Source organism: Somniosus microcephalus, chromosome 8 (genome assembly GCF_052327205.1).
Source record: "Somniosus microcephalus isolate GS21.2 chromosome 8, FLI_Smic_1.0, whole genome shotgun sequence".
In the NCBI taxonomy this organism is placed as follows: Eukaryota; Metazoa; Chordata; class Chondrichthyes; order Squaliformes; family Somniosidae; genus Somniosus; species Somniosus microcephalus.
The window spans coordinates 23,044,444-23,065,830 of NC_140994.1; the positions used below are offsets into that span (position 1 = coordinate 23,044,444).

At 43.2% G+C, this 21,387-nt stretch overlaps 1 protein-coding gene across 1 annotated transcript in view; it reads left to right on the forward strand.

Annotated features, from left to right (window-relative positions):
* smc3 (structural maintenance of chromosomes 3) overlaps positions 1–21,387 on the forward strand; it is a 110,623-nt gene that overhangs the window by 24,362 nt on the left and 64,874 nt on the right. The window contains exons 3-10 of the mRNA XM_085994350.1: positions 494–532; positions 4,443–4,510; positions 11,115–11,186; positions 12,047–12,126; positions 12,917–12,995; positions 17,792–17,909; positions 20,279–20,454; positions 20,965–21,045. Of these exons, the coding sequence (XP_085850476.1) occupies positions 494–532; positions 4,443–4,510; positions 11,115–11,186; positions 12,047–12,126; positions 12,917–12,995; positions 17,792–17,909; positions 20,279–20,454; positions 20,965–21,045 (713 nt within the window). The remainder of the gene's footprint in view (positions 1–493; positions 533–4,442; positions 4,511–11,114; positions 11,187–12,046; positions 12,127–12,916; positions 12,996–17,791; positions 17,910–20,278; positions 20,455–20,964; positions 21,046–21,387) is intronic.

The following is a 21,387-nucleotide window of genomic DNA, read 5'->3' on the forward strand; positions in this document are numbered from 1 at the left end:
ATGTTTTAAATAATTGAGAAGCCGGCTGGGAGCAATTAACATTTCTTTTTAAAGAAAAATTACAAATCCGAACTTGCCGGTTTTAATTTAGATCACAAAATATGACGTCAATCGTGAATAATTCAGTCACAACACTTAACAGACCAAAATGTAGTATTTCGGAAAATAGCATCAATGTTGTACTGTTTCAATACCTTTTGGTCTACATTTTACTTCATCAGGTGAAAAAGTTGCTTTGATAAAGGACTGATGGAGAGTGGGAAGCTCTGCCAAACTCTGTGTAAACGGGACAAGATTTAGTGGGGGCATTATCCCAAATCCTTTTCTTGATCTGGCATTTTATTGTTTTGTTTTTCATACATTTTTGGTGTTGAAAATTTTGCCTGTTCTGATGGTATTGGATTGATAGCTTTGTACAGTTACTTTATTAAAATAATGGAAAAATATAGTACTTTAGATAGCATTTGTTGTAATTGTATTTGTTTCTATTCAGTTGGCAGAAATGGATCTGGAAAAAGTAACTTCTTCTATGGTAAGATCTGATGTTTCATTTCAGGATGGGTTTTTATTTCAAAATTATTTGAATGTTCTAGACACAATGTGGACTGAAACATTGTAAGCTCTCAAAATGCTATCCCTCTCTATTGTTTGGATATCAGTAATCTGAATTAAATAATTGCGCAAAATACTGGCCTAGAAATAAACGGGGCGCCAGTCTCGCCAGGGCGCCGGAAGTACCGTCCCGGAAGGAGTCGCGGCCGCCCGCCGCAAATTCAGTTTCAGCGCCCCAGACGGAAGCGCGGCGCTACTCGAGGCACCCCGCATCCCTCTTGGGGCGCTGCAACTGAAAATCGCAGCGCAACGTGCCGCAGTGCCACGCGCTGCGGTACTGCAGGCCTTCTTAAAGGGGAGGGGCCTGCTGCAGCGTGCTCGAAGAGCACGAGTGCTGGCAAAAGAGCCCGGCACCGAGGAGAAGTGCTGGGCTCTTGGGACACAGCTGGTACAACGCGGGGGGGGGGGGGGGGGGGGCCTCAGGAGGCCGGGGACGGCGGCGTGGGGAGGTGCTGGCAGGCAGCCAGCAAAAAAAATGGCCGCTCAGCGCCTCTACCGCCGCAGGTAGGCCCCCCCTGAACCGGTCGCAAATTGCGACCGGCGTTAAAGCATGGGGCGCTACCAAATTTCGCGATCGGGGCGCTTCGCACACCGATGACGTCATCGGTAGCGACGCAGCGCTAACGGCTAGCACCACCATTAGCGTCCCGCTAAATTTAGCGGGAGGCGTGGCTAGTGGCGTAAAACCCACTAAGTGCCCTCTTTAGGCGCTAACGGGTGGCGTAGCCCACTGAATTTCTAGGCCACTGTGTTTAAACTCTAGTCTTGTTGCATTAACTTTTGCAGGCAGCAGTGTGGTAATGTAGTATGATGGAACTCCCATATGTTCACCATGGAATGGTAGGGCATGTGCTTATGGCCATAATTGGATATATGACCTTCAAGAGCTCTGTGTTGTTATGGGAATTCTCAGTTGGAAGCCAAGTTAGGGAGGGAGAGAAAATCAGAAGGGTAGTTTCCTGGTTGCTTTTCCGCACGTGCTTGTAGAAGGCTATTGGTGGAGGTGTGGAAGCAAGACTCGTAGAATCATAGACTGGGTACAGCACAGAAGGAGACCAGTCGAGCCCATCCCAGCTCTCTGCAAGAGCACTTCAGCTAGTCCCACCCTTTCCCTTTAGCCCTGCAGATTTTTTTTCCTTCAGATACTTATTCAATTCCCTTTTGAAAGCCACGATTGAATCTACCTCCACCGCCCTTTCAGGCAGTGCTTTCCAGATCATTATCACTCGCTGCGTAAAAAAGTTTTTCCTCATGTCGCCATTGGTTCTTCTGCCGGTCTCCTTAAATCGGTATCCTCTGGTTCTCGACCCTTCCGCCAATGGGAACAGTTTCTCTCTATCTACTCAGTCTAGACCCCTTATGATTTTGAACACCTCTATCAAATCTCCTCTCAACCTTCTCTGCTCTAAGGAGAACAACCCCAGCTTCTCCAGTCTATCCACGTAAATGAAGTCCCTCCTCCCTGGAACCATTCTTGTAAATCTTTTCTGTACCCTCTCTACGGCCTTCACATCCTTCCTAAAGTGCAGTGCCCAGAATTGGACCAGTGTTTTATAAAGGTTCATCATAACTTCCTTGCTATTGTACTCTCTGCCTCTATTTATAAAGCCCAGGATCCTGTATGCTTTTAATAACCGCTTTCTCAACCTGCCCTGCCACTTTCAATGATTTGTGCACATATACCCCCAAGATCATGCACCCCCTTTAGAACTGTACCTTTAGTTTATATTGCTTCCCCTGGTTTTTCCTACCAAAGTGTATCACTTTGCACTTTTCTTTGTTAAATTTCATCTGCCACGTGTCTGTCCATTCCGCCAGGCTGTCTATGTCCTTTTGAAGTCTATCACTATCCTCACTGTTCACTATACTTCCAAGTTTTGTGTCATCTGCAACTTTTGAAATTTTGCCCTGTACATCCAAGTCCAAGTCATTAATATATATCAAGAAAAGCAGTGGTCCTAGTACCGACCCCTGGGGAACCCCACTGTATACCGTCCTCTAGTCCGAAAAACAACCGTTCACCGCTACTCTGTTTCCTGTCACTTAGCCAATTTCATATCCATGCTGCCACTGTCCCTTTTATTCCATGGGCTTCAACTTTGCTGGCAAGCCTATTATGTGGCACTTTATCAAACTCCTTTTGGAAATCCATATACACCACATCAACCACATTGCCCTCCATAACTCTCTCTGTTACCTCATCAAAAAGCTCAATCAAGTTAGTTAAACACGATTTGCCTTTAACAAATCTGTACAGGCTTTCCTTAATTAATCCACACTTGTCCAAGTGACTGTTAATTTTGTTCTGGATTATCATTTCCAAAAGCATCCCCACCACCGAGGTTAAACTGACTGACTGGCCTGTAGTTGCTGGGTTTATCCTTGCACCTTTGTTTGAACGAGGGTGCAACATTTGCAATTCTCCAGTCCTCTGGCACCACCCCTGTATCTAAGGAGGATTGGAAGATTATGGCCAGTACCTCTGCAATTTCCACCTTTACTTCCATCACCCAGTATCTTAACGACCTCCTGTTTCACTGACTTTGGCAGCATCATCTTTCGTGGTAAAGACCGATGCGAAGTAGTCATTTCGTACCTCAGCCATGCCCTCTGCCTCCATGCGTAGATCTCCATTTTGGTCCCTAATTGGCCCCACCCCTCCTCTTGCTACCCGTTTACTATTTATATGCCTATAGAAGACTTTTGGATTCCCTTTTATGTTAGCTGCCAATCTATTCTCATACTCTCTCTTTGCCCCTCTTATTTCCTTTTTCACTTTCCCTCTGAACTTTCTATATTCAGCCTGGTTCTCGCTTGTATTCTCAACCTGACATCTGTCATACGCCCCCTTTTTCCACTTCATCTTACTCTCTATCTCTTTCATCATCCAGAGAGCTCTGGCTTTGGTTGCCCTACCTTTCCCCCTCGTGGGACTGTACCCGAACTATCTCCTCTTTAAAGGCAGCCCATTGTTGATTACAGTTTTGCCTGCCAATCTTTGATTCCAATTTACCCGGGCCAGATCCGTTCTCAACCCACTGAAATTGGCCCTGCTCCAATTAAGTATTTTTACTCTAGATTGCTCCTTGTCCTTTTCTATAGCTAATCTAAACCTTGTTCCCTAAATATTTCCCTACTGACACTTGCTCCACTTGACCCACCTCATTGCCCACAACCAGACCCAGCAATGCCTCCTTCCTCTTGCCCATTTTCTCAGCTGGTGAGATTCCTGGAGAGGAAAAAAATGAATGGAACTAATATAAAATAAGTTAGAAATGAGATGCTTTCTGTCTTGGGGCTTTTGAAGTTTCTCAAGTGGTAAATGTTCCAGGAGTGATCGCAAGAGCATGCAGATGGCAATTTTTGCTAATGTGCTAAAATTTCCTGAAAATTAACCACTTTTCAGAATTGAGAAATTTGAGAGATTGCAATGTTTTCATGGTAAAAGGTGTAGCAATGTAAGAGTTAATTCTACACTGTACAATGATGAAATCACACTGTTGGGATCACATACTGTTCATGTAATTTCACCTTTCAGTGTTGTCCATCTTGAATCAAGTGAGTGGTTACAGAATTGGACTTTTTCAAAGTTTCAATGAACTGGTCAGCCTTGCAGCTCTATAATACAGTAGGGTGCTGTGACACCCTAGCTTACTGGCATAAGTTCGATGCCAGCCTGAAACTCATGTTGAAGATATATTGTGCTGTAGTAACTGAACTACCTCAGTTGTCCCTTCTCTTTGAATAGAAGTGTATTTATTTGACGTAACTTTTTTTTTTTCTCTTTTCCTCCCACTCCCTCCACGCCCCATCTTCCCTCGTGCTTGCAGCGATTCAGTTTGTGCTTAGTGATGAGTTCAGTCACCTTCGCCCAGAGCAGAGACTTGCTCTACTGCACGTAAGTACTGGTACCAAAAATAGTCAACCTGAGACTGCATTTATCAATCAAATGCAATGTCTTGCATTGCACAAATTGTGAGTTGTTTTGTTTTGATGAAATTGCTCTTTTCCATATGTTTGATACCTTTTTAGAACGTGTGAATTGTTAAGTAACGTTTTGTTGTAAACAGTGAGCCAAATACACCAATTGCACAAGAGTACAGAACCTGGGCCATTCCTATTGCTACCAAGGATGGGGAAGTGTATATACTGACTTGATGAAATGTCTAATTTTTAAAGCTATTTTTCAAATAAAATTGGGGAAACCTATGGGAGGAACTTATTAAACTATTACAAAAGCAAAATACTGCGGATGCTGGAAATCTGAAATAAAAACAAAATGCTGGAAATACTCAGCAGGTCAAGCAGCATCTGTGGAGAGAGAAACAGAGTTAAAGTTTCAGGTCTGCGACCTTTCGTCAGAACTGGAAAAAGTTAGAGATGTAACAGATTTTAAGCAAGGGCAGGGAAAGGGGGGAGGGGAGGAGAGGAAAGAACAAAAGGAAAGGTCTCTGATAGGATGGAAGGTAGGAAAGATTAAACGAAGAAAGGGATGATGGTGCAAGGCAAAAGGAGATGGTAATGGGACAAGTTAAGAAGCAAAAGATAAGTCTAGATGAGGTGTAAATGGAAATGGCAGAATGATCAACAGCTACCATGTGGAAAAAATAGGGACATAGAAACATAGAAGATACGAGCAGGAGTAGGCCATTCGGCCCCTCGAGCCTGCTCCGCCATTCAGTGCGATCATGGCTGATCATCCAAATTCAGTACCCGGTCCCTGCTTTCTCCCCATACCCCTTGATCCCTTTAGCCTTGAGAAATATATTCAACTCCTTCTTGAATATATTTAATGAATTGGCCTCTATTGCCTTCTGTGGTAGAGAATTCCACAGGTTCACCACTCTCTGGGTGAAGAAATTCCTCCTCATTTCTGTCCTAAATGGCCTACCCCTTATCCTTAGACTGTGACCCCTGGTTCTGGACTCCCCGACCATCAGGAACATCCTTCCAGCATCTGGTCTGTCTAGTCCTGTTAGAATTTTATAAGTTTCGATGAGATCCCCTCTCATTCTTCTAAACCCCAGCGAGTACAAGCCCAATCGATCCAATCTCTCCTCATACGTCATTCCTGCCATCCCAGGTATCAGCCTGGTGAATCTTCGCTGAACTCCTTCCATGGCAAGAACATCCTTCCTCAGATAAGGCGACCAAAACTGCACACAATACTCAAGATGTGGTCTCACCAAGGCCTTGTACAACTGCAGCAAGACATCCTTGTTCCTGTACTCAAACCCTCTTGCTATGAAGGCCAACATACCATTTGCCTTCTTAACCGCCTGCTGCACCTGCATGCTTACCTTCAGCGACTGGTGCACAAGGACACCCAGGTCTCGTTGCACTTCCTCTTCTCCCAATCTATTGCCATTCAGATAATAATGTGCCTTCCTGTTTTTGCTACCAAAGTGGATAACCTCACAATTATCCACGTTCTATTGCATCTGCCATGCTTCTGCCCAATCACGCAACCTGTCCAAATCATTCTGGAGTTTCTCGGCATCCTCCTCACAGCACACACGCCCACCCAGCTTTGTGTCGTCTGCAAATTTGGAGATATTACATCTAGTTCCCTTGTCTAGATCATTAATATATATTGTGAATAGCTAGGGTCCAAGGACTGATCCCTGCAGTACCCCACTAGTCACTGCTTGCCACTTGGAAAAAGACCCGTTTATTCCAACTCTTTGCTTTCTGTCTGCCAACCAGTTCTCTATCCAAGTCAGTACCTTGCCCCCAATCCCATGTGCCTTAACTTTACACACTAATCTCTTATGCGGGACCTTATCGAAAGCCTTCTGAAAGTCCAAATACACCACATCCACTGGTTCTCCCTTATCTATTCTACCAGTTACATCCTCAAAAAATTCCAGTAGATTAGTCAAGCACGATTTACCTTTTGTAAATCCATGTTGACTTTGTCCGATCCTGTCACTGTTTTCCAAGTGCTCTGCTATTACATCTTTTATAATGGACTCTAGCATTTTCCCCACTACCGATGTCAGGCTTACCGGTCTGTAATTCCCTGTTTTCTCTCTACCATCTTTTTTGAATAGTGGGGTAACATTAGCTACCCTCCAACCCATGGGTACTGTTCCAGATTCCATCGAATGTTGGAAGATGATCAGCAATGCATCTACTATTTCTAGGGCCACTTCCTTAAGTACCCTAGGATGTAGATTATCAGGCCCTGGGGATTTATCGGCCTTCAATCCCATCAATTTCCCTAACACCATTTCCCTACAAATACTGATTTATTTCAGTTCCTCCCTTTCACCAGACCCTATGTTCCCCAACATCTCTGGGAGGTTATTTGTGTCCTCCTTTGTGAAGACAGAACCAAAATATATATTTAATTGGTCTGTCATTTCTTTGTTCCCCATTATAAATTCCCCTGATTCTGACTGCAAGGGACCTACGCTTGACTTCACCAATCTTTTTCTCTTCACATATCTATAAAAGCTTTTACAGTCAGTTTTTATGCTCCCTGCAAGCTTACACTCATATTCTATTTTCCCCTTCTTAATTAATACCTTTGTCATCCTTTGTTGAATCCTAAACTGCTCCCAATCCTCAGATTTACTGCTTTTTCTGGCTAATTTATATGTCCTCTCCTTGGATCTTGTGCTATCCCTAATTTCCCTTGTTGGCCACGGTTGAGTCACCTTTTTCGTTTTATTTTTATGCCAAACTGGGATGAACAAATCCTGTAGTTCATCCATGCGATCTTTGAATGTTTGCCATTGCCTATCCACCGTCGACCTTTTGAGTGACATTCCCCAATCAATCCTACCCAACGCGCGCCTCAGACCATCGTAGTTTCCTTTATTTAAATTCAGGACCCTAGTCTCTGAGTCAACAACTTCATTCTCCATCTTAATGAAGAATTCTATCATATTATGATCGCTCCGACCCAAGGGGCCTCGTACAACAAGATTGTTAATTAATCCTTTCTCGTTACATAATACCCAGCCTAAGATGGCCTGATCTCTGGTTGGTTCCTCGACATATTGGTCCAGGAAACTATCCCGTAAACACTCCAGGAATTCCTCCTCCACAATATTGTTACTAATTTGGTTAGCCCAATTTATATGTAGATTAAAGTCACCCACGATGACTGCTGTGCCCTTATTGCATGCTTCTCTAATTTCCCTTTTAATGCCATCCCCAACCTCCGCATTACTGTTTGGAGGTCTATATACCACTCCCACTAACGTTTTCTGCCCCTTGGTATTTCTCAGTTCTACCCATACAGATTCCACATCATCAGAGCTAATATCCTTCCTTACAATTGTTCTAATCCCTTCTTTAACCAGCAATGCTACCCCACCGCTCTTTCCTTTTTGCCTATCTTTCCTGTATATTGAATACCCCTGGATGTTGAGTTCCCAGCCTTGGCCACCCTGGAGCCATGTTTCCGTAATCCCAATCAAATCGTATTCGTTTACCTCTATTTGCGCAGCTAATTCATCCACCTTATTACGAATGCTCCTCGCATTAAGACACAAAGCCTTCAGGCTTGTTTTTTTAACGCTCTTAGACCTATTAGAATTATTATTTACTGTGGCCATGTTTGATTTAAACCGTTGATTTCTCTGACTGCCACTTTTGTTTTTCTCCTTCCTATCTTTTTCTTTTATCCTTGTTTCCCTTTCCTCTGTCCCTCTGCTCAGGTTCCCAACCCCCTGCCATTTTAGTTTAAACCCTCCCCCAGAGCACTAGCAAACACTCCCCCTAGGACATCGGTCCCGGCCCTGCCCAGGTGCAAACCGTCCGGCTTGAACTGGTCCCACCTCTCCCAGAACCGGTTCCAATGTCCCAGGAATTTGAATTCTTCCCCCTCACACCATTCCTCTAGCCACGTATTCATCTGAAATATCCTTCTATTTCTACTCTGACTAGCACGTGGCACTGGTAGCAATCCTGAGATTACTACCTTTTGAGGTCCTATTTTTAAATTTACCTCCTAACTCCCTATATTCCGCTTTTAGGACCTCATCCTGTTTTTTACCTATATTGTTGGTACCTATATGCACCACGACAACTGGCTGTTCACCCTCCCTTTCCAAAATGTTCTGCAGCCGCTCTGAGACATCCTTGACCCTTGCACCAGGGAGGCAACACACCATCCTGGAGTCTCGTTTGCGGCCGCAGAAACGCCTATCTATTCCCCTTACAATAGAATCCCCTATTACTATAGCTCTCCCGCTCTTTTTCCTCCCGTCCTGTGCAGCCGAACCACCCCTGGTGCCAGGAAGTTGGCTGCTGCTGCCTTCCTCTGATAAGCCATCCCCCCCCCCCCCAACAGTACTCAAAGTGGTGTATCTGTTTGAGAGGGGGATGCCCACAGGGGACCCCTGCACTACCTGCCTGTGCCTAGTACTCTGTCTGTTGGTCACCCATTCCCTTTCTGCCTGTCCAACCTTTGCCTGCGGTGTGACCAACTGATCAAACGCGCTATTCACAATGTCCTCAGCATTGCGAATGGTCCAGTATGAATCCAATCGCAGCTCCAGCGCCGCAATGCGGTCTGCCAGTAGCTGCAGCTGGACACACTTCCTGCACACATTGGTTGTCAGGGACACAGGAAGTGTCCCTGAGTTCCCACATATCGCAGGAGGAGCATACCACGGCACCGGGCTGTCCTGCCATGACTTACCCTTTAGTTAATTGCAATTAAATTAAATCAAATCAATCCCACCAATTTCACTACAGTTAAATGATATATTTAAGGGTCCTGGTTTACAAACAGTCCCCGCTGCACCACCGAGAGCTTAGAAACTATAAACCACAGAGTTAAAGTTTAAAAAGAGAGAAATACTCACCAACCAATCACTTACCTGCTTTCTGGTGACGTCACACCTCGATTACTTTTTACTTCTCTCCCTCTCTGTGAGATTGGAGATTAGTAAACCTACCTGGTCTCTTGGAGCCTTTTATAGCCCCGCTGCTGCTGCTGAAATTCCCGCCAACGCTGTGAGGCCTACCTGGTCTCTGGGGCCTTTTATAGCCCCGCTGCCGCCGCTGAAATTCCCGCCGACGCTGTGAGGCCTCCCTGGTCCCTTGGAGCCTTTTATAGCCCTGCTGCTGCCGGTGAAATTCCCGCCAGGCAGAAGTTATTGTCTGAAATTGTTGAACTCTGAGTCCAGAAGGCTGTAAAGTGTCTAATCGAAAGATGAGGTGCTATTCCTCAAGTTTACATTGAATTTCGTTGGAACAATGTAAGAGGCTGAGGACAGAGAGGTCAGAGTGGGAGTGGAGCGGAGAATTAAAGTGACAGGCGACCGGAAGCTCGGGGTCACGTTTACGGACTGAGCGGAGATGTTCCACAAAGTGGCCACTCAATCTGCGTTTGACCTCCCCAATGTAGAGGAGACCGCATCGTTCTCACCCGTATTAAACTATATTGTTTAACTCTTGCAACAAGAAAAGAAAAAGTCTCTTTGTGACATTTGCTACTGCAGCTCTCGAGAGGCTGCTGTAAGGACACACGAGGCTTTTAAAATGGCTCAATTTTTTATGTGATCAGCCATGATCGCATTGAATGGCGGAGCAGGCTCGAGGGGCTGAATGGCCTACTCCTGCTCCTATCTTCTATGTTTCTATGTGCCTGTCCAACATCTAAGAGTTTTACAAGTACTGCGAAAACCACAAAACTTGTACACAAGACACGTGGAAAGGCAGATTTAAAAAAAAAAAAAAAGAAATTGGGATCTGAGTTCAATGACTAATTTAATTAAAAATTCCTTGTATTTTGTTCAACAATGGCACAAAACTTTTTTGAACAAAAAAAAGGCCCGAATGTTAAATGCTATGGTGCCATTCTTTTAATTCAATTAATGTTGCTTTTTTACATATAAATGATGTAATTATTTGTCTTTATAAAATGGCCACCATTTTTAGCCTGTCTGGGCTTGAAGTCTTTCTTGCTGAGATGGTGCGCGAGTGGGTTGTTCGCAGGCCACCCAGCGTTTTTTGTGGGTACTTCTCCCAGCCAGCTCCTGTTGTAATATGTACTTTTTTTTAATATAAAACAAAAATATTATAAAGAAGCAAGGAAAATGGATGTTTATGATATAATTGTATCTTTTTTTTAAATAGTACTGACCATGAGACTCCCCAACCTGTTTATGAAATAAATCAAAATTCTCACAATTCTACACATTTCACTATTGCTGCAGTCCAGGGAGGTTAGATGACAAGGGTGCAGCATACTGGAATGATCGTGACTTATTTATAACTAAATTAAGAATCATTATATAGTTCAATTTGTTTATTCAATTCTCATTCTATACAGGTATTTATTTAGCTCAAACGCACTAGTCGTCCTATTTTTCAACTAATGATTGAAGTAAATGTGTGCATCTTGAAAGCTGTATACGATAATTCAGTCAGATATGAACCCTTTCTGCATTTGAACTTGTGGACTCAACTGTTTCAAAATGACAACATTTAACTTCAACTTCCAAATATTGTTAACTTTAAATTTTGGTTGCTATTTGTAGGAAGGAACTGGACCTCGTGTTATTTCTGCATTTGTTGAAATCATATTTGACAATTCAGACAACAGGTTACCTGTAAGTATATTATTCATTTGAGTTGAAAGAAGCATTATTTTATATTAACTTTCATTGTTTATAATATTTATGTGTAGTATCTTGCCCTTTTTTTTTCTCCCTGATGATATAGATTACCACCTTTTAACCTTCCTTCTATCAGGAGAGACCCATGGCCTGGAAACTAGAGTTCACTAGTTTATGGTCACCATCAAGTAATTGACAGTATACATGATTGAAATGCAGTAAGCCAGGCTAGGACAATGTTTGCTGCTTCCTTTCTTCATCTTCCCCCCACTAGTGCCGATGTGGAAAGATTTGCCTTTCAGTGGTGCACCCATTGAGAGTGAGATGATGTGACACCTAGTCCAAATAGACTCAAACTTGTGGCTTTCTGAGTGGCGTGGGAGAGCTTAATCCTACCACTTGAGTAAACAAACTTCACAATATTTTGCTTTTTGTTAAGATGAAGCAAATACTATAATCTAACATGTAAGAATATTTTAATATATGTATATGCAATAGACCTAGCATTGGTGGACTGAACAACATTTATCTAAAGTGGGTATACCAGCTCTTTTATGTCATTAACTTAGTGTAATGATACGGGAAAGGAATAAATTGGAATTTGAGTACAATTTTTGTTTTTATCAGGATTATACACGCTTGAATTTGACTGGACTTAAATGCAGAAAGTCTGGAAAACAAAGTTAGATAGCCACTGATGCTATTTTTATGATTTACTTTATAACAAAAATTATGATCATTGGCCCAATTGAGTTGTATTTTATCAACTTTGTGTATTTAGGATGTACAGGAATGTGTTGGCACAGCATGGTTTATAGCTGTTGTTAAAATAATGGATTCCTCTCATTCTATAGATCGACAAAGAAGAGGTTTCTCTCCGTCGTGTCATTGGAGCAAAGAAGGATCAGTATTTTTTAGACAAGAAAATGGTGACGTAGGTTTCTTGCTTTATTTTTACTTTTGACTCTTAACTGCTCTCTAAAGTGGCCTAGAAAGCCACTCGGTTGCATCAAACTGCTTTCAGTGGTTCAAGAAGGCGGCCCACCATTACCTTCTCGGAAACTAGAGATAGGCAATAAATACTGCCGTTGCCTGCGATGCCCACGTCCTGAGCAGGAACATTGGGTACAAATCCTGATGTGGCAGACTGTTGGTAACCTTGCAATGTTAACAGCTCTAGATGTTGGGGGGGTTACTGTTATTGTACAAGTTGTTGTCAGTGGATTCCTTATATTATCAATTTTGCCCTAACAAGTTATACCTGGGGAACATTCTTTATATTAATGATGTAATAATGGGCCAAAATTTGCGGTCGGACTATGCCACCGACCCGATTTAAAATAAAAATAAAATAAAATCCTCACCTACCTGCTGGCTCCCAGGCTTCGGAGACTTCGGGTCCTGGGCTTGCAGGTGTTTGAAACCTTCATCCCCTCTCAGTCAAGAAATGAAGTGTAGCATGGGCATGAGTCCCAAAAAAAAGACAATTTATAAAAAAAAACAAAAAAAAAACGATTGAATGCAGTTGAATTGAAAGCCAAGCATCCTTGTAATCATGAGGATTTATTAAATTGTTAAATAAAGATGTATCTTCAGTGTAGTAAGTGCAAACTGAAATGTACTGTCTATGTCTGAGTGGCACACAGGAATATTTTTACAGGCCTTACTTCTGTGGATTTTCAAACAATTTTGTATCCTATTTCAATCCTGTTTTTGTTCAATAGGAAAAATGATGTGATGAATCTTTTGGAGAGTGCTGGGTTTTCCAGAAGCAATCCTTACTACATTGTCAAGCAAGGAAAGGTAATTGAATCTAGAAATGCAAGTGGTATTTCCTGACTTAAAAATGTGCTTCGACTGGATTTTCAGCGCTACATTGAAAAATCCTTTTTAAAGTCAAATTAACCGATAATTGAGCTTTTAATAGTAAATTTCCACTTTGCTAAATTTGAACTGTTGGATCATTTTTTAGCGCAAAAGTTGAGTTATCAGGCGTGGACTGGATTTGACTTTTTAAAGAGAGTCAACTTTGTTCGAATGTGAAGGAATTAACACTAAACTTTTGTAAGAAAGTTGAAACCGGCCTTAATTTTGCTATGGTTTTGGTTGCAGGTTCCCTTCTTATTCAGTTGGTATAGGCCCCTGGACACTCTAACCTGTGGCTCCATGTGTATTTGCATCATTTTTTTTGTGAATAAAAGGCTCAATTATATTGGAATGAAGTCTTGCCATGCAGCAGATTAAAATCAAAGTTGCAGTTTTGAATTTAATTTAATTTTTAAATAACTCTGGTTGCCAAATATTAGGCCTAGTTATTTAGATTTAATATGGTTGCACCAGCATGCTGTGCTGCAGAGTGATGGGATGTGGGTTTGTGATAACCCCCAATGAGGTCCTCTTTTAGTTGTCTCCAATCCAAAGAAGTATCCAGGGAGTTACAAAAAAGAATTGGACAACATTCTTAAGTGGGTGAATTACTGGTGGGTCAAATTCAATACGGATACGTTTGAAGCACTGCACATTGGAAGAAAAAAAAAGGAGCAATGTACAGACTCTGTGGAGTCGATTTTAACCTGCCAAAATCAATGTTAACAGGGCGGTAACTGTCTCAAAATGGGGTTGGTGGACTTGCCGTCCCATTAACCCCGAATGGAGGCCTGCTGCCACTTTCGCAGGGGCCTATTGCTGGGCGGCCAAAGGACCCACCTGTTTCAGGCGGCAGGCTCCTTTTATTATGCAAATAGGAGTCCTATGATGTACCTAGGACGCCGATTGCCATTTTAGGGATTGAATGTGCGCAATGCACGCGCCAATCAGTTTCACTGGCGATGGAGCTGAAGAGGTCCCGGAGTTGCACGTTTCACATTATCTTTGTGGGGCAACCAGGAGCAGGAATGCTCCTCCGAGCCCCACAAAAATAGCGTGGGCCACTGCTGACCTTGGTTTTACCAGCTGCTCCCTCCCCTTCCCAGAACCTACCTGCAGATGCCACTGGCTGATATTCCTGTGGCCCAACACCAGTGAGCTGTCACAGGATGAATGTTTAGCGTCCGCAAATGCAGCCCAGTTCTCAAAATCGCGGCGGCCTGTTTGCCTCGGGATGGGACGGCCAGCTGCCGCACTCCACTGGTCAACCGCCTGAAAGTTGAAACCTACCTGAACGAGTGGTATCCAAGTAGCAACGGTGAAGCTGAAAGTGATCTAGGGACGTTAATAGACTTGGTGGTTATAATGGTCTGTCACTGCAGAGCAGCAGCAACTAAACAAACATGTTTTCTGGCTCGTTTTGATGACTCAACCCACTTACACACCTCGACTCCATTGTGAACAGATTGAGCCATCTGCGAGCATTGTGTGAAGCTTGCTCTCATTAATGTGAGGGTGAATGCAGTTTTGAGTGTTGCAGCTGATGGGACTATTTTACAGGCTGTATCCTTTTTTTCTGTATGGAAATGAACACAAGTCAGATAACAAAAATAGTCAATATTGAGAGAGAGATTCATGTGACAGCTGTGATTCAGGTAGCAGAGGATTATAGCGACTCTGGGTAGTTCTTGTATCGGAGCTGTAAAAAGTAAGTAAGCGTTACTGGACCAAGTTGGTGAGCTAATTGATGAGAAAAGGCCACAGTGCCCATTGAAGCTCCTCCTTCTACTGCTGTGTCTCTCAAACCTTGGTCAACTGGTCCCCACCAAATACTCCTCATGGGCAGCCCATCACACCGAGACAGGTTTTGTGCCCCATAGTGTGACTGGTCTCAGTGTTTGAGAGCCACTGCTCGAGAACATTAATTCGCCCATCGTGCCATCTGATTGTATTTTGAATAATTCCAGTGCTTTTACCTTTATCGTTTTGCTTGGTGGATTGTTCCACATCATTCCCTGTAAAGACATGTTTAGGGTGACACAAGTATTAATTTGTTATAAATGCCAACCTAGAAAACACTCGTTTAGGCCTGCAACTAGGACCACTGCTTCATGGTGACGGAATGAGTTAAATTCTGTTTTTATTGCGTGAAATTTTCACCAGCGTTTTGAGGATCACATTTCACAATTGGGGGTCTGTCTGTAATGAATGAAACTGACGGGCCTTTCCTATGATGTGAAAACAAGTGGTTATCCTGAGAATGCAAGTATACAGTGGTGGATGTAAAAAAAAGTTTGTCAACGGAAATGAGAGGACTCAAAATGCAAGGTTTAATTCTTAGTCTGGTCTAGGGGTGTACCCACCCGCTTCCAGGAAATTTTGAATTTAGGTGCATTTTCTGGTGTTTAGGAGGCACTGTTATTCAGCCTTTGAGGCTTAAAATAATTCATTTTGGAAGGGTTACCGAAAGTAGTTAGTCATAGAGTTATACAGCACAGAAAGAGGCCCTACGGCCCATCGCGTCCACGCCGGCCATCAAGCCCTGTCTAATCTAATCCCATTTTCCAGCATTTGGTCCGTAGCCTTGTATTCTATGGCATTTCAAGTGCTCATCTAAATGCTTCTTGAATGTTGAGGGAGAAAGGAATAGAAGGATACACTGATGGGGTTAGATGAAGAAGGGTGGGAGGAGGCTCGCGTGGAGCATAAACACCAACACAGATCCGTTGGGCCGAATGGCCCGTTTCTGTGCTGTAAATACGATGTAATATTAGAAGCATTCTACTGTGTTACGCTCACCGTGCATTACCTTTTGATGGTACAAAGAATCAAGTCAATTGTAACATGTAACAACAGGGGGATGTTCGCTGATGACTGCACAGTGTTCAGTGCCATTTGCAACTCCTCGGATAATGAAGCAATCCATGCCCGCATGCAGTAAGACCTGGAAGACACTCGGGCTTGGGCTGATTAAGTGGCAGATAACATTCGCGCCACACAAGTGCCAGGCAATGACTATCTCCAACAAGTGAGAGTCTAACCACTGCCCCATGACATTTAACGGCATTACCATCGCTGAATCCCCCACCATCAATATCCTGGGGGTCACCATTGACCAGAAACTTAACTGGACCAGCCACATAAATACTGTAGCAGCAAGAGCAGGTCAGAGGCTGGGTATTGTGATGAGTGCCTCACCTGACTCCCCAAAGCCTTTCCACAAGGCACAAACCAGAATTGTGATGGAATACTTTCCACTTACCTGGATGAGTGCAGCTCCAGCAACGCTCAAGAAGCTCGACGTCATTCAAGACAAAGCAGCCCGCTTGATTGGCATCCCATCCACCGCCTTAAACATTCACTCCCTCCACCACCAACGTACCGTGGCTGCAGTGTGTACCATCTACAAGATGCACTGCAGCAACTGACCAAGGCTTCTTCGGCAGCACCTCCCAAACCCGCAATCTCTTCCACCTAGAAGGACAAGGGCAGCAGGCGCATGGGAACACCACCACCTCCAAGTTCCCCTCCAAGTCGCACACAATCCTGACTTGGAAATATATCGCCGTTCCTTCATCATTGCTGGTTCAAAATCCTGGAACTCCCTCCCTAACAGCACTGTGGGAGTACCTTCACCACACGGACTGCAGTGGTTGAAGAAGGCGGCTCACCACCACCTTCTCGAGGGCAACTAGTGATGGGCAATAAATGCCGGCCTTGTCAGTGACGCCCACGTCCCATAAACAAATATTTTTTTTTTTAACAGGATAAATTGTAGGTGTGGGCGGGAGAAAAATTAATTTTGTGTGTCTGTAATTCTAGGATAGCTATCTGTACCTGCTTCAGTTATACATTGCACATCAATCATTTATTCCATTTGCCTTTGTAAGGTGCTACTTGTGCTGACATTGTCACTGTATGAATCATATTTACTTTGTCTTCACTATGATTAATTCAATATGAATCACTCCCATTAGAGCTAAAAACTGCATTGCTTAATTACCATGCACATAGTTGCAGTATTTTCTGAAGGGAAGCGCAATGTGTGTATTTGCAAATCCTAATTTAAAAACTAAAAGCATAAAATAATGAAAAAGTGCCCATTTATAGTTTATTTCACTTAGCTTTAGAGAATATATGCCTGTCCTGCATATGATATGATCACATTTAAAGGGGTATTATCATGAAAAAGCATCTGGCAAAGCTTTTATTCATTTTCAAAACCGGATTAGGTAAATTGTGTCGCAACAGGTCAATTGCCCTTTTGGCATCTTTCTTGCCCCTGCCCCTCCCTGCGAATCTTTACATTAGCCCTGTTGTTGCTGCTGCTTTTGAGATTGAACTCCTTCACCTGGCAGGCCGGTTTGCCGATGCTCTGCTGTGTCAGCTAGAAGCTACAATTTACTGGGTGGGATAAATTGCCATACTGCGCTCTGCATTAATCCTTGGTGCAGAATAGGACCCAGTTATGTAAGGTCCTGAAATTCTTGGAGTCTTAGAGTAATCAGTTAGTAACTTTTTCAAATATTCAGTTCAAAATGATCTCTGGAGATTTCTTTGGACTTTTTTTTGTTGAACAACGTAACTTCAATAAATTTTCAAGGAATTGTGATTTTATACAATTTGCATTGATGGTGCAAACAAGTGAGTATTTTTATTTCTGGACTATCTTTGAATTTAATGTACCCACTAATAATGTAGCTTATTAGCTTTCTGCATTATGTTTGGATTAGATTAATCAAATGGCAACAGCTCCAGACTCTCAGCGACTGAAACTTTTGCGAGAAGTTGCTGGTACCAGAGTATATGACGAACGCAAAGAGGAGAGCATCAATCTTATGAAGGAAACTGGTAAGAAAGCTGAGTCTCTGCTTTTTGCCTCGTTTTGTGACCGAGGTTCCAAATAAAATGTAGATTAGGTTCTCTGGGAGGGGGGGTTATTTGCCTGTTTGCAGAGTTCTTCACTGTTTCTGTTGATGCCTGGCTTGTGGACTGTTCTTCATTCTTAATGTTATAGAATCAGACAGCACAGAAGGAGGCCATTGGGCCTGCGTCAGCTCTTTGAACGAGGTATCCAATTAGTCGTACTCTGTCCTTTGTAACTGGCAGGATGCGATTTGTAATGGAAAACTAGTACACGTTTGGGAGTTATTCAGCTAGCAGGTCTGCTTTGATCATCTTAGCATTACTTGACAGCTAGATATCATTTGAAAGATATTATTGACAGTAGAATTGATCAAAGATCTTTTCTGGTGTCTTCCGATTAACCCCAAAACATCCTCCGTAAGTTCTGTGCTTGCCATGTGTGACATTAATGAAATAAAACGAGGTCCAGATTGGATAGTGGCCAGATCGCAAAGGAAAAATGCCACTGATTTTGAAAATGCTATATATTCAAAAAAGAAATCAAGGCTTGGTTTAAAAAGGCCTTGTGAGGGGTACTGGGTGACGCAATAGGTTATACTTTAATCTATGGGACTTGAGTTTCAATCCAGTTCAGACTTGTATTATGCAAGCCATTGAGTTTCAGTCCAGCAAGCCATTGCTCCATCATCTCGCTGTAGGGGTCCTGTGTGAGATGTCTTTTGATAGTCTCAGTTTAATCCTCACTGGTTTTTGGTTCGCAGCACAAAACAACTTTAGATTTTGGCACAATCTGTCTAATATGTGCTCTCCTGAGTTGCGATTAAAGAATATTGTAGCAAGAGCAGAACAAGCTTTATTCTGCACCTGGCTGCCTATATACCTGAAATGTGAGTGTTTGATGCTGACACAGAACCCAAAATGGAAAAGTTTTCCATTTCCTAATAGCTGCTGGAGTTCCTCAGGGCAGTGTCCTAGGCCCAACCATCTTCAGTTGCTTCATCAATGACCTTTCCTCCAGCATAAGGTCAGAAGTGGGGATGTTCACTGATTATTGCACAGAATCACAGAAACCCCACAATGCAGATAGAGGCCATTTCGGCCCATCGAGCCTGCACCGACACATATCCCACCCGATCCCCGTAACCCCTACACCAACACATATCCCACCCTATCCCCGTAACCCCACGTATTAAATTGACCCTTAGTGTTAGGGGGATTAATCATAGCCAATCAACCTAACCCGCACATCTTTGGACTGTGGGAGGAAACCGGAGCACCCGGAGGAAACCCACGCAAACACGGGGAGAATGTCTGTGTGGAGTTTGCACAGTCACCCGAGGCCGGATTCGAACCCGGGTCCCTGGCGCTGTGAGGCAACAGTGCTAACCACTATGCACAGTGTTCAGTTTCATTTGCAACTTCTCAGATAATGAAGCAATCCATGCCGCATGCAGCAAGACCTGGTCGACATTCAGGCTTGGGCTGATAAGTGGCAAGTAACATCCGTGCCACATAAGTGCCAGGCAATGACCATTTCCAAAAAGAGAGAGTCTAACCACCGCCCCTTGACATTCAACAGCATATTACCATCGCCGAATCCCCCACCATCAACATCCTGGGGGGTCACCATTGACCAGAAACTTAACTGGACCAGCCACACAAATACTGCGGATACTGCGGCAACAAGAGCAGGTCAGAGGCTGGGTATTCTGCGACGAGTGTCTCATCTCCTAACTCCCCAAAGCCTTTCCACCATCTACAAGGCACAAGTCAGGAGTGTGATGGAATACTCTCCACTTGCCTGGATGAGTGCAGCTCCAACAACACTCCAGAAGCTTGACACCATCTGGGACAAAGCAGCTTGCTTGATTGGCACCCCATCTGCCACCTTAAACATTTACTCCCTCCACCACCGGTGCACAGTGGCTGCAGTGTGTACCATCTACAAGATGCACTGCAGCGACTCGCCAAGGCTTCTTCGACAGCACCTAGAAGTACAAGGGCAGCAGGCGCATGGGAACACCATCTCTTCCCAAGTTCCCCATCAAATCACACACCACCTTGACTTGGAAATATGTCGTCGTTCCTTCATCGTCGCTGGATCAAAATCCTGTAGCTCTCTCCCTAAAAGCACTATGGGAGTACCTTCACCACAAGGACTGCAACAGTTCAAGAAGGCGGCTCACCACCACCTTCGAGGGCAATTAGGGATGTGCAATAAATGCTGGCCTTGCCAGCAACGCCCACATCCCAGAAACAAATTTAAAAAAAACTGACGTCTTCACTTTGAGCATGAATTTTGGATCTAATGCTTAGCATTGCTTTATAAACACCATTTTCTGTGTATTTTGCAGAGGGCAAAAGAGAAAAGATTAATGAATTGTTGAAATACATTGAGGAGCGTCTGCATACGCTGGAAGATGAGAAGGAAGAGTTGGCACAGTATCAGAAATGGGATAAGATGAGAAGAGCACTCGAGTACACCATCTACAATCAGGAACTGAATGAGACTCGTGCCAAACTTGATGAGGTGAGAGAGAAGGCGGCATTTCGTATGGCTGTACATTCAAGTTAGGTTAAATTGTCCCTGGAAAATGTTGTTGCATCAAGATTTGCATGTGCACTGAGGAATGTGAGTTACGCTGCAAAATTCTTTCATTAGAAAAAGCAATCTCTTTTGAGAATCTCCGGGGGGCTGGGGGCGGCCTCCAGTTATACTTTTCCCGTACTTCATTTTTTCCAGGTGCCTAATGACATTTCAGCTTCTCTGGCATATATTCTTGACCAGGGCCAACTCGGTTGAGCATAGAGGGCTTTTAGATTCTTTATCAATTTCTAATGTCACTACTGTGATATGAGGAAGAGATCTATATCTAGGCTGAGAATATGTTAAAATTTATTATGAACATTGAATTTCTTGACGCAAATCTAACAATTTGGTCGATAAGGTGCAATTCCACCATTTGGTTCCATTGATAAATTATTCTTCTAAAGTTCATATCTTGTATTTGATTGATTGGAATGTGACTTCTGTTGCTAGCTTTCTGCAAAACGGGAGACCAGTGGTGAGAAGTCCAGGCAACTGCGTGATGCACAGCAAGAAGCTAGAGATAAAATGGAGGTAATATTTTTCTCCTCATAAATGAATTGTTGGGTTTTAATTTCAATGTGTACACTATGATTATTTGTTAGCCAATGCATTTGGGTTAAAATCGATGTACTGTACAGAAAAAACTTTATTTTACATTTTTGAAATGTTATGAAAGCTATATCAAGCTGTAATTTACCTTCATTGCAGTGCATTTCCCAAAATAGCCTGAATTTGAAAAAAGATCCTTGCTTCTCATTAATTACAGAACAATTGTTTTTAATGTTTTGTGTATTTGTTTACATTTAGATTCAGCAGTTAATGTGTAGTATATCTTGAGATATAGAGGCCTATCAGACAGCAGCCTGTGGTCCA